General features: G+C 52.2%; 1 protein-coding gene and 1 long non-coding RNA gene across 2 annotated transcripts in view; both read right to left on the bottom strand.

Annotated features, from left to right (window-relative positions):
- LOC138684083 (uncharacterized) overlaps positions 1–12,907 on the bottom strand; it is a 182,617-nt gene that overhangs the window by 145,069 nt on the left and 24,641 nt on the right. The gene's annotated exons all lie outside the window — the stretch shown is intronic.
- Positions 6,484–10,087, bottom strand: LOC138684088 (la-related protein 6-like; the record flags this gene model as incomplete). The annotated part of the gene is made up of 3 exons (XM_069777804.1): positions 6,484–7,621; positions 8,254–8,348; positions 9,875–10,087. Coding segments are annotated over 3 exons (1,239 nt in total), but the record flags the coding sequence as incomplete, so codon positions are not given.

The raw sequence follows: 12,907 nt of genomic DNA, 5'->3' as shown, positions 1-12,907 counted from the left end.
ATGTAAATGATAATAGGAATTTGTATATGACTGGAACAATATAAATTTTGCTTGCTGTAGGTAATGGTGTGCAAGCTAGGTGGAGCGATCCCCCATGCACCCAGCGCTGCAATAAAGAATGCCTGCTTTCTAAAACTCCAAAATTGAGTCTTAGAGAGTTTCTTTGACCGGCTTTTTCGCTAACAGTCTTGCCGCACCCGATGGGGAGAGGAGAACTGAGTGGACTCCAGCACGCACCGACCCGTTGATCGGGGACTCCATCGGCTCCTCTCCTGCAGTCAGGCGGTAAGCGCACAATGGTGCAACGCTATTGGAAAAGAGATATTTTCTGATAGATAAATAAGGGAAGAAGGAAAAGTCTCAGGGGGAGTAGCAAGCATTTGGGGACATTTTGTCCTCTTTGGGCTCTGTGTAAGATGCATCAGGAAAGTTATGCAGCAGGAGCATAATTTCCTTCCTACACATTGATTTGTAACAAAGGGAGACGTCCCTCGTTTTGGTGTATGAAACACTGGGTTCGATTCTACACATTGTTTCTGTAATGAAGGGAGACATCCCTCATTTGCTGGACAGAACGCTGGTTTAGAATCGGTACCGATATGGGCAATGCGACTTCCCAGGAGACTCCCCTTTGTTCTCCCTTAGGATGCATCCTGAAAAATTGGAACAAGTTTGGAGAGGATCCCCTAAAGAAAGATAAATTAAAAGCTTATTGTGCACAATGGTGGCTGATGTATGAATTGGAGGATGGAGAAAATGGCCAGAGAATGGATTGCTGAATTATAACACTGTTTTACAATTGACGTTGTTTTGTAGAAAGATGATAAATGGGGTGAAGTTGCGTATGTTGATTTGTTTTTTAAGATGTGATCATGAAAACTGTAAAAACGTAGATTGTTGGTGGATGATGCTTATGGAACGTATTAGCAGAAAGTATTAATGGAAAGGGAAAGAAAAAGAACTGTTGTATTGGAAAAGAATGTAAAAGGCAGTGTGTTAAGGACAGTGGGGAGGCTGAAGATGTGCAGATGTTGGTCCCAGAGGGGAATCTGGTAAATGTAGAAGGAAGGGATGAGAAAAGGAAATCGCAGGATAGTAGTGATTATCCTTTCTATTATTGTAGTATGCATTGCCATTAGTTGTGTTAAAAGAATGATTGTAAGATCTATCTCTCAGGTAAGGGTTCACCCAGAAACTGAGGAATACATAACTCTACCAAAGCAGACAGACACAACTTATACCAATACATCGGTCAAGGAGGACATACATGTGGTTGAATTGTGACGCAGGTCACGGGGTGGATTGTATGGATTGTCCGGCTCATAGCTCCCAAACAAGTTTCACCATGTCTAGTGCACACAGGCGACTCATGGGGGGTTACAAAAGCGACCCAGCCTTGGGTTGCCTTGAGGCCCTGTCTCTCTGCAGAGATGACTCACTCACGGGGAGCTGTGTAGACAGCTTAGCCCTGGGTTGTCTGATAAGCCCTAAACTAAACAGGGCGGTGGCTGCACCATTCAAAGAACCAAAACCTGAATTGAGCCTTGAAATCCCTTAACAAATAGTATGCCCTGAGTCTCTATCCAGCCACTATTCAGTTGCCCGAAGGAACAAAACCCAACAACAACAACAACAACAACAACAACCCAAAAGGGAAAGGGAAAGGTATCCTGTGCACTATTTTTGGAGCATGTCTAACTTGTGCACAGGAGGAGGCACTGAAATCTGATACGGCAAAGATAATGGGTGCAGCCGATCTCATTGAAGCTACAAAATTCAGTGCACTAGAAACTGAAGTGACCAAAACTGCTTTAGAGGCAGGATGGAAAATAAGTGCAGCCTTCAGTGTTCATAATGGACAACTGGAGGTTGAAAAGACATTTTTGAAAGATGAATTAAATTCTGAAAGGGATAAGAATAGAAAACTGCTTGGAAAATTAAATTTGTTGTAAGGAAGACCAGCCCACTTCCAGGTCAAGAGCAGGGAGTAAGAATCTTAGCCCAATCTCAGGGAGAACAAGGGGACAGCATCCCATTATACAAGCTCCCTTGAGACGGGCAATAGGGCTGGAGGGACAGCCAGTATTTGTACATGTCCCGTTCACGACCTCAGATCTATTCAACTGGAAGCAATCAGTGGGGTCCTATCGAGAAAATGCGGACACAATGCCCACAGAAAGAAAAATTATTTGCTGAATCCTCAAGGAAAAGGGGGCCAGAATCAAATACTAACCTAATTATGCTAGGGACATCTGATACTGAGTAAAGGGGACTGGGGAGAATATTGAGATTTCCCCAGCCGATCCCCTGGTTCCCATAAAGCTGGGGAACAAAGTTACAAATTTCCTGATAGTTTTCATTAAAAAAATTTCATTCCATAAAACAGGGTTGCTGTTTTAGGGTGATTTCGCAGATTCCCGAGAAGGTGAACACACACACTGACTAGAAGGGGAAAAGCAAGCATTTATTAACTACAGACATGCATTATGCTAAGGGTATCTTGTAAAGCAAATTAACGTACCGACCCGAGGACTGTGAGGAAGATGGACCATCCGTACATTCTTGTGCTGTCTTGCACCACGAGCTCAGCCCAGCAATCGGTAGGTGCCGGCTTTATGTGGGCGTCCCCACGGAGGCAATGGTGGCCTCGCCGTACACCAGCCCCATGCTCTCCAGAAAAATCCCGGTATTTACACATTTGCAGAGGAATGGGTTTCGGCACACATGGCCAGCGGGTGCCAAAACACGCCTCAGTTGCAACATAGGGAGCCTATGACGCATGCGCTCGCTGGCCAGGCGCGCTGCGCGAGCCGTAGCCACCTTGTCTATTGGTTCATGGGCTTTGTACACGTGGCATATTGTCATAATCCAGCAGTCACGCGCCGACCATGCTCACAGATGGACTGAACAAGTGTATTCCAGCAGACCACACCTACAGGATGAACCCCTGCCTGATGCAGAAGTAGAGCTCTTCACTGATGGCAGCAGCTCTATGCTGGAAGGAAAACGAAGAGCTGGATATGCAGTGGTAACAAATGCCCAACCACTAGAGACTAAGGCACTGCCTAGCAACACATCCGCTCAAAGGGCTGAATTAATAGCATTGATGCGAGCTCTAGAACTAAGTCATGGAAAAAGAGTAAATATATATACACACACAGATTCTGAATATGCATTTGGGGTGGTGCATGCAATCTGGGGGCAATTTGGAAGGAAAGAGGACTGTTAAACTCACAGGGAACTCCAGTAAAATATGGGACTGAAGTTATGAGACTGCTGCAAGCGGTTCTCTTACCAAAGGTTGCAATAATGCATTGCAAAGCCCACCAAAAAGGAAATAGTGAAATTATAAAAGGAAATTGGAAGGCTGATTGTCTTGCTAAAAAGGCAGTTCTAAAGGAGCTGAAATTTGAAGAAGCTTTAATTCCAGGGCCTCGTTTAGAATTACCACCACCAAAATATACTGAGAAGGAAGATGAATTAGCAGAACAGATAGACTGCTCCAAAAATGGACAAGGTTGGTGGATAACACCGCTAACGCCATTATTGATTCCTGAAAGAATGATGGAAACTTCGCTCAAGAGATTACATCAGGAGATGCATCCAGGAGAAGACGCATTGACAATAACTGCAAAAAGAAATTTTTTTTGGACCAAAGATACAAAGGGTAGCAGACATGGTAGTAAAAACAGTGTACCATCTGCTGTGCTAATAATCCAAAAATTGGGAAAAAAGTTATAGGAGGAATTGTGAAACAAGGAATAATTCCTGGGGAATACTGGCAAATAGATTTTTCAGAGCTACCTAGGTATAACGAATATAAATATTTATTGACATTGGTAGATACCTTTTCTGGCTGGCCAGAGGCTTTCCCTTGCCATGCCAACAAAGAGCTAGAGAGGTAATTAGAATCTTATTGAAGGAAATAATACCCCGATTTGGTATTCCAGAAGGAATCTCCTCTAATAATGGGCCTCATTTTCTTGCAGAAGTCATGCAAGAGATTTCTAAATTTTTACAGATTAAGTGGGAATTACACACCCCTCGGAGGCCACAATCAAGTGGGAAGCTAGAAAGAATGAATCAAACTCTTAAAAGGCAACTTGCTAAACTGTGTCAAGAAAACACACCTTAAATGGGTAGAAACTTTACCTATAGCTCTTTTACGAATTCGAGTAACTCCTAGGGTCAAAGGGAAAGTAAGTCCTTTTAAGGTTGTTTATGGGAAAGCATATCCCATGAGTCTTTCTAACATCACAGGAGACCAAATGCATATAAAAGGGCAGGCTGATGTTAAAGAGTATTTGATTTCTCTTTCGCATACTTTATCTTCACTACACAGGTATCTAAATCAGAAGGCCTCTCTCCTGTTGGATAAAGGTGGAAAGGACCTCACACCATGTTATTGAAAACCTGTACTGCAGCCAGAGTAGAAGGAATGGACTCCTGGATTCATTACACGCGAGTGAAAAGAGCACCAGAACCAGATCAGGGAAAGTGGACAGCCACAGACTGGGAAACTCAAATTTCAGCTAATATCTGAGACCATTGAACTTTGAGAGAATGAAGAACCTGAATATTATAATATCCCATTTGGTACTAGCAGTAGGTCAAGAGAATTTGGTTTTACAGCTTATCCAGTCCTTTGGGCAAATCCAGAATGTTAGTGTAACCGCTTGTCTCCCTCCATCTGAGCTGGCAGACAATCCTTTAAATTGGGGAATATTACCTTTCTAAGAAAGAAGAAGAACAACAATGGAAATAGGGTGGTTAAATAAAATATTACATGGAACAGGATCCTCCCTTACTGGATGGCTGGCAAACCTAATTTAAACTTCGACCACTGTTGTCATTATTACAATCATACTTTGTGTTGTTTTAAGTTCTGTCAAGAGACTGGTTTTACAAGCCATGGCTAGAGCATATGTAACGATAAAATGAAGTAGTGAGACTTATGAGACTCATATGAAGAGATCTCATAGTCTCAAAGGGGGGTGTATTGGCTTTGTGTGGCAAGGCTTTGGTAGCGGGGAGGGGTTACAGGGGTGGCTTCTGTGAGAAGCTGCTGGAAGCTTCCCCTGTGTCCGACAGAGGCAATATCAGTCGGCTCTAAGACGGACCTGCCGCCGGCCAAGGCAGCACCTCTGTGATAACATATTTAAGAAGGAAAAAAAAGTTGCTGGGACAGACAGAAATGGCAGCCCGAGAGAGGAGTGAGAACATGTAAGAGAAACAACCCTGCAGACCCCCAGGTCAGTGAAGAAGGAGGGGGAGGAGATGCTCCAGGCGCCGGAGCAGAGATTCCCCTGCAGCCCGTGGGGAAGACCACGGTGAGGCAGGCTGTCCCGCTGCAGTCCATGGAGGTCCACGGTGGAGCAGATCTCCACCTGCAGCCCGTGGAGGACCCCATGCCGGAGCAGGTGGGTGCCTGAAGGAGGCTGTGACCCTGTGGGAAGCCCGCACTGGAGCAGGCTCCTGGCAGGACCTGCGGATCTGTGGAGAGAGGAGCCCACGTTGGAGCAGTTTTTCTGGCAGGACTTGTGACCCCACGGGGGACCCACGCTGGAGCAGTGTGCTCCTGAAGGACTACACACCGTGGAAAGGACCCATGCTGGAGCAGTTCGTGAAGAACTGCGGCCCGTGGGAGGGACCCATGTTGGAGAAGTTCATGGAGGACTGTCTCCCGTGGGAGGGACCCCACGCTGGAGCAGGGGAAGAATGTGATGAGTCCTTCCCCCGAGGAGGATGAAGCGGCAGAAAATAACGTGTGATGAACTGACCGTAAACCCCATTGCCCGTCCCCCTGTGCCACTGGGGGGGGTTGGTAGGGAATCCGGGAGTGAAGTTGTGCCCAGGAAGAAGGGAGGGGTGGAGGGAAGGTGTTCTGAGATTTGGGTTTATTTCTCATTACCCTACTCTGGTTGATTTGTAATAAATTGAGTTAATTTTCCCCAAGCGGAGTCTCTTTTGCCAGTGATGGTAATTGGTGAGTGATCTCTCCTGTCCTTATCTCGACCCACAAGCTCTTTGTTACATTTTCTCTCCCCTGTCCAGCTGAGGAGGGGGAGTGATAGAACGGCTTTGGTGGGCACCTGGCGTCCAGCCAGGGTCAACCCACCACAGGGGGAAATGATGTACTTAAGAAATTATGTACTTAAGCCACACGAAAAAGGCCACAAAGGTCTTGTGAAACAAGATCCCCTTTGTATAACCAATGCATGCCTTGCTAACAACTGTGCCCCTGAAGAAGAACTAAAAGACTGAGAAGAAGGGAACATCCTACCCCAGGAGGCGCCAAAAAGTTGAATAATTGCTAATAGGCATGAAGTCAGAAAAATCTTCGAAAACTGGAGGAAAGGTAAAGAAAGGTGGCAGGGGGAGATCACGACCACCAACTCAATTCCACACCAAAAAGACTTACCCCCCCAACTCTCCTTGAGCATGTGCTGTAAAAGAAAAGAACACTGTACCTTTAATTCCAAGCAGGGAAACTTTAGCCCAATGGAAACTGTGCGAGATAAGCGACTCCCAGTAATAGTTTTTGGAAGAACTTTGGAAATTGAATATGTATAACTGAACTGTATAAATTGCTTGCCCATTTAGGCATGAGGGGTGCTAGCTTTGCGGATTACCACCTAGCCCCCATCTTTGCGTAAACAAGAACTGGAATAAAATACCTCTGCTCTGTGTTTATATTGGCATTTTGCACACCGGGTGAATGACCCCACTTTTGGGACAACAGTGGGGCAGGCAAAGCACCGCATCCCGCAGGCCGAGGGGCTCAGGCACCCACGTCGCTGCCGGAGGATTGCCGGCAAGAGGTTTGGCATCTGGAGAGGGGCTGCTGGGCCAGGGTGCCCAGGCACCCACCCCACTCCCCCAGCCGCAGCCACGAGTGCTCTCAGTGCTGGAGCAGAGGCCGTAGCAGCTGCCTGTGCCCAAGCCTGTCCCGAGCGGAGGGAAGACTTTGCTGGCGAGGAGCAATCCAGTGAAGGCATTGCTGAAATTGCTGGGCTTGAAGTTGCTGCCGGGCCAGGAGGGTGCCGCGGGGTCCTTGTGCAGGAGGAGGGGTGGCAGCGCCTGGGCACCGTTCAACTCCGGGGAGCTGCAGAGCAGGGAGTCCCCGAGGCCGTTGGGGAAGGTCGCGGCCACCGCCTGCGCTTTCCAACCCGGCTGGTCCATCAGCTCCTCCGCCACCTCCCTCTCGGCCCCAGCTGTCTTCTTGGAGCCCTTCCCGCAGAGCCGGACCACCCTGATGCTCTCGCCACGCGGACAGCTCTGGTGGCCGAGGTCCTCAAGGCTCCTCAAGGCTGAAGCGCTCCCCAGGCTCTTGTACTCCACCAGTGCGCAGTGCTTGCTCAGCAGCTCGGGGAAGTCTGACGTGTATTTCCGCACATCCGAGGGCAGCTTGCGGCCCGGCCGCAGGATGCGGATGGAGGCGATGGTGCCGAAGGGGCTGAACATCCTCGTGATGGTCTTGAGGAAATTCTTCTGGAGCAGCAGCAGCACGTCCTGCTCCAGGGTCAGCAGCTCCCAGGCCAGCAGCAGTCTGCTGGGGGGGACACTCAGCAGGGACTCGGGGATGGGGACCCATGATACCGAAAAGCCAGTCGAAGAAACTCTCTAAGACTCATTTTGGAGTTTTAGAAAGTAGGCATTCTTTATTGCAGCGCTGGATGCACGGGGGATAGTTCCACCTAGCACGCGTGCCACAGCTTCAGCACAAACAGGTTATATGGAGTAACCAATTACATATTAATCAGATTAGTATACATATACATAAAAGTTATTGTAACTGAGTATCATAGTATTGCCTACATCTGATCACATGCAACGGTTCTTCATTTGAGTCAAAGGGCTGCTTTTGCGACCACCGATCCATTTCAAATTCTGTTGGCTGACCTTCAAGTCTTGTTCGTCATCCTTGTTCTTTGATCTTGGAGCTTAACATGGTTTCAGTCATATATGGTCAGTTTCAATATTAATCTTATCTAATGTACAGGAACATCCAGTCATAAGAGCAAAGAACTGTAAAACTTAGGAGTAACTACCTCTACTAGTTAATTACTTGGCTACACTTCTGTCTCTTTTTTCAATCATAGTGTTAGTATAAGATTTCTAATAATTATTTACCAAATCTCACTTTTACAGTCACCTAGCAGCAAACCAGTTTCCACGGCTGGTACAAAATATTAAAACCAACAAATATTTAGCCATACCATACAGAATGTATGGACATATGCTATCACCCACCGCCTCACTTTGGTGCCCTCCTCGTTCACCTCCAGCAGCTCTGAGAACCGCAGGGTGTAAAGCGTCAGCCACCAGTCATGCGTCAGGTATTTCACCTGAGGGACAGAGGGGGCCACTGTGTCACTGTGAGTCTCCCCAGGCAGGGACCACCCTAAACCCATCATCGAGGCAGGCTGCACCCCCATCAACCTGAGGTCATGGCAAGGCAATATCCCCCTTTCAGGATTTGTGGGAGAAGGCCGCCTGTGCTCCTGGACCATGGCAAGAAGACACAGCTTCCCTGTACATCACACCACCAGTGCTTCCCTGCAGTTTTTTAGTTAAGGCATGATCTCTCCTAGAGCAGCCTGGGGGAACCACGGGCAGAAGAGGTGAACCCAGCCCTGGGCTTGGGGTTTGAGGACCCCTCACCGCTTCCCCAGCCACCCTCCCTGGGTGGAGAACTGCTGCAGCACGTTGAAGGCAGACAGCAGGGCCCAGCTCTGCACCACCAGCACTTTGCCGGGACACAGGCTTCCTGAGCAGAGCCTGGACCTCCCCGAGCACCTCACCGCAGACAGCCAGAGCACACCCAGATACCCAGGCATCCTCCACGTGGAGGCCACTTCCCACCCCGGCTGGCCAACGCAACGGGCTGCCTACCTTCTTCAAGGATGTCAGCAGTTTGATGCTGACGAAGCCCATCTTGTTCTTCTGGACATGTTTCAGGTGAACTCTGCTCATTATAATACCAAAACACACCTCCACCCCCAAAGTTACCCATCTCCAAGGTGCGACCAACCCCCACTGAGCACGCGCTCTGAATTTTCTCTAGCGTATGCCTTTAAAAGCAAAGCGAGAGAACTTTATACCAATCAAAGGAAAGGTATGTGTGACTAGAGTCACTCAAGCTCCACCGAAAAACTCAGAAAACATAAAAGGTCTTAAGAGAGGAGAAATGCCAGGGAAGACACCATCACAGACAAGTCGGGAGGACATCACTGACTTCTGGCATCAGTCGATGGACTGAGCCTCTCTCCCCCCCGCCATAGGGTTGCCTATTGTGTGAGATTCGAACACTTGGCTGTACCGAGTGCTTCCCTGGGAAACTTAGAATTCTTTAGAGCTCTTTTCTTTCATCATTTAACGCGCTTGTAGGCGACTGTATTGTCACCTGCACGCGCTTTGCAGACAGTCTATTTATCACGGGCAATCCAAAAGCACCTGTACCGTTGCTTTAATAAACTCCGCTGCTCATTCATCTAGTCGTGATGAAAAACAAAAGAAAAGAGAAAGCCCCAAACCCAAATGTAAAGGAGCCTCAGCGCCGGAGGACGAGCTCTCCTCTCTCAAAGCAGCCTGGGGGAACCACGGGCAGAAGAGGTGAACCCAGCCCTGGGCTTGGGGTTTGAGGACCCCTCACCGCTTCCCCAGCCACCCTCCCTGGGTGGAGAACTGCTGCAGCACGTTGAAGGCAGACAGCAGGGCCCAGCTCTGCACCACCAGCGCTTTGCCGGGACACAGGCAGCCTGACCTCCCCGAGCACCTCACCGCAGACAGCCAGAGCACACCCAGACACCCAGGCATCCTCCACGTGGAGGCCACTTCCCACCCCAGCTGGCCAACGCAACGGGCTGCCTACCTTCTTCAAGGGCGTCAGCAGTTTGATGCTGACGAAGCCCATCTTGTTCTTCTGGACATGTTTCAGGAGGAAAGCATCCTTGGCCAGGTTCTCATCAGAGAGGCGGAATTCCACCTGGGACGCAACCCTCCTGACCAGCTGCCGGTCAGGGACAGAGTAGCTGCAGTCCAAGAGATCAGCCCCCAGAACATCGCTCGCATCGCAGAAGCTCCCGGCAAAGCAGCAGGGACACGGGTGTGACTTGGTGGCCTTTGGGATGTGCAGCACTGCCCGGTCCCAGCCACAGCGGTGCAGATGGCAGAGTGTTGAGGAGCGGGGTGGCTCAGCTGCGCTCCGAAATGAAACAGAGTTTTATGGTTTTAGAAGCGCGCTTGCCTTCACGCCCCCAGCATCGGTCCCTGCCACAAGTTACGCAGCAGATGGCCTTGCGCAATCTTGCAGCCAGAGGTGCCTCACCAACAGAGCGCCATCTCTTTAATTAACAGGATCCAGGCCAGGAGAGATCTTTGGCCTCCGGTTCACGGCAGTTGTCCCGACTCCCCCAGGCCACACACTGTTCACACAGCGGGAGCGAGAGGCCTGTGTCCTTGGTACCAGGGGGTCCTTGCTAGTGCCGAATCCTCCAAGCACGAGGAGGGGATGTACTAACCCCATCCCTGGGGTCCCGTAGAGCGCAAACAGCCCCAGCGCCCCGACACTGGACGTTGGGCAGAATCCAGTCCTTTTCTGGGAGCACGCGGCGGCGGGTACCGTCTCCTCCTGGGTGTCACGCACCCAGGGAAAGCGCCGCCCCCTCCGAGGGGGATCCAGAGCTGCTGCTTTTCCCATCAGGAGACTAAAAGACCTGACAGCACTACTGGAGCGAGGGCTGGGGGAAAGCGTGCCACCGAGCGACACCGCGTGACCTTCCTTCGCGCCCTCGAGGTCCTTTTTCCTATTTCTGCCTCGCTCCGGTCAACGCAGCGAACAGAAGCACGGGCAACAGTCGCAAACGCATTTGCCATCTGGCGCAAGGAGGCTGCGGCTGCAGCTTGGTCCCCGCTCGGCTCGGCTGAATCAACTTGTTCTTCTTCCCCCACCGGAAAAATACTGTTGAAAGCAAAGAGGATTTGCACCCGCAGACCCTGAGAGCCGCCTGTAGGCCCCGGGGGCACCCCAGCCTCCCTTAACCCTTTCCCTCCCCAGGAGGAGCTGGGGAGGCTCTTGGGGGTGGGGCGGAACACAGGGAGCCCCCGCATTCCTTCCGGGGAGACGCCAAAGAGTCCTTGGCAGCCAACAGCCAGAAGGGACCATGGCGCGGCCACCAGTGCAGCTCCCACTGCCTGGGCCCTGGGACCCCCCGGCGCCCTAGCTTTTCCAGCCATTCGTGCTCCCCAAAACCTTCTACCCTCGAGGTAGGGACCGACCCCAACCCCTGCAGCCCAGGGACGCTCTTGGGGGGCAAAAGCAGAGGTGACCGCCGGCCATCGCTCCTCTCTCTCTTAGGCTCAGCCAACCTGTGCCGCCTGCCCACGCGGGAGCAGCCCTTCCCTGCAGCCCGGCCACCCCAGGCCCCCCAGGCACCACCAGCAGGTATGGCACCCCAGTCTGCTCTGGCACCTTCTCCATCCCCATCACACCCCTTCCCCCGACACTTTTCACATGGGGGTTCAGCAAGCCCCGGTGAGCATCCTTGCCCTCGCCCGGGCGGCACGTGCCCAGGAAAGCCCATCTGCAGAGAATTCCCCAAATATTTGGGGCCACCTCTCCCGTTTCACCTCCTAGATGCGAGTCTCCTCCCCAAATTGCAACCCTGTCCCACCGGCACAGCAACTCACCCTGTGGGGATCGCCCCGGCCACAAGCTCCCCACGCCCCTGGCCCAGAGCTGGGGGATGTCGGCCATCGGGGCCGGCTCGGCGGGTGCCCCTGGAGAGTCCCCCCGCCCCAGCACGGCTCCCCCTCACCCACACAGGGCTGCAGAGGGCTCCATGTGGCTGCCTCTTCGACCCCCGCGTCTTCCGCATCCAGTGGACAACCACCCACCTGCCTCCACTGGCCACCGCCACGCTCGGCCAAGGCGCCGCTTCTCTGCCGGGTGCTGCCCTGTGGGGTCCCGGGGGCTGCGGGGCCCCCCTGGCCTGGACAGCCCCAGGGACCCCCCAGGGCCAACCACAATACCTCACACCCTGTGAAAATCAGAGGAGTGGCGTGGCCCCAGCCCCTCTGGAGCTGCCACTGTCCATCCCCGGCTACCAGCACAGCGAGGGGCAGTTGGCACAGATCAACATCCCCAGCATGGCCACCCCTGTGGGGGCACCCCTGGGCAGCGATGTCCCCCCCAGCCCCTGCGCTGCCAGCCACAACCAAGCCGTTGGGGACACTGCAGGCGACCTTGCAGTGTCCGAGGAGATGCTCCTGGAAGAGGCCCTAAGGCTCTTCAGTTGCTCCCTGGATGGAGTGGGGGTCAGCCAGGATGGTCCCAGCAGCAGCCCCATGTCTGGGGACCCTGCTGGCACCAGCGGAGCGGAGAGAGGGATGGCCCCAGCCCCCCAGCGATGCCAACACCCATCCCCAGCTACGAGAACATCGAGGGGCCGTTGGCCAAGATCAACACCTGTGGCATGGCCACCCCTGTGGGGGCACGCCCAGGCAGTGACGTCCCCCCCAGCCCCTGTGCTGACCCCCACAATCAAGCCCTTGGGGAGCCTGTAGGTGAACTTGCAGCGTCTGAGAAAGTGCCTCTGCAAGAGGCCCTAGTGCTCTTTGGTTGCTCCCCGGATGGAGTTGGCGTCAGCCAGCATGCTCCCAGCAGGAGCTCCATGCCCGGGGACGCTGGTGGCACCGGCGCAGCCACCCCCCACCGCGACTTCAGCTCGCTCTCGCTGCCTGAGGAGATGCTCACCCCTGACTACTGCATCCCCCAGCTCAGCGACGCCATGCTGAGCCTCAAAATAGTCAACAGCGGCAGGATGGAGCCCCAGGAGCCGTGGCAGGATGCGGGGATGGACCTGCCACCATCCCCACCTGCCACGGCAGGCAAGCGGAGGAAGAG

This window comes from Haliaeetus albicilla, unplaced genomic scaffold (genome assembly GCF_947461875.1).
Source record: "Haliaeetus albicilla unplaced genomic scaffold, bHalAlb1.1 scaffold_34, whole genome shotgun sequence".
Taxonomy (NCBI): Eukaryota; Metazoa; Chordata; class Aves; order Accipitriformes; family Accipitridae; genus Haliaeetus; species Haliaeetus albicilla.
Note: the sequence above shows the minus strand (reverse complement) of the source record. Positions and strands in the feature narration are given on the sequence as shown.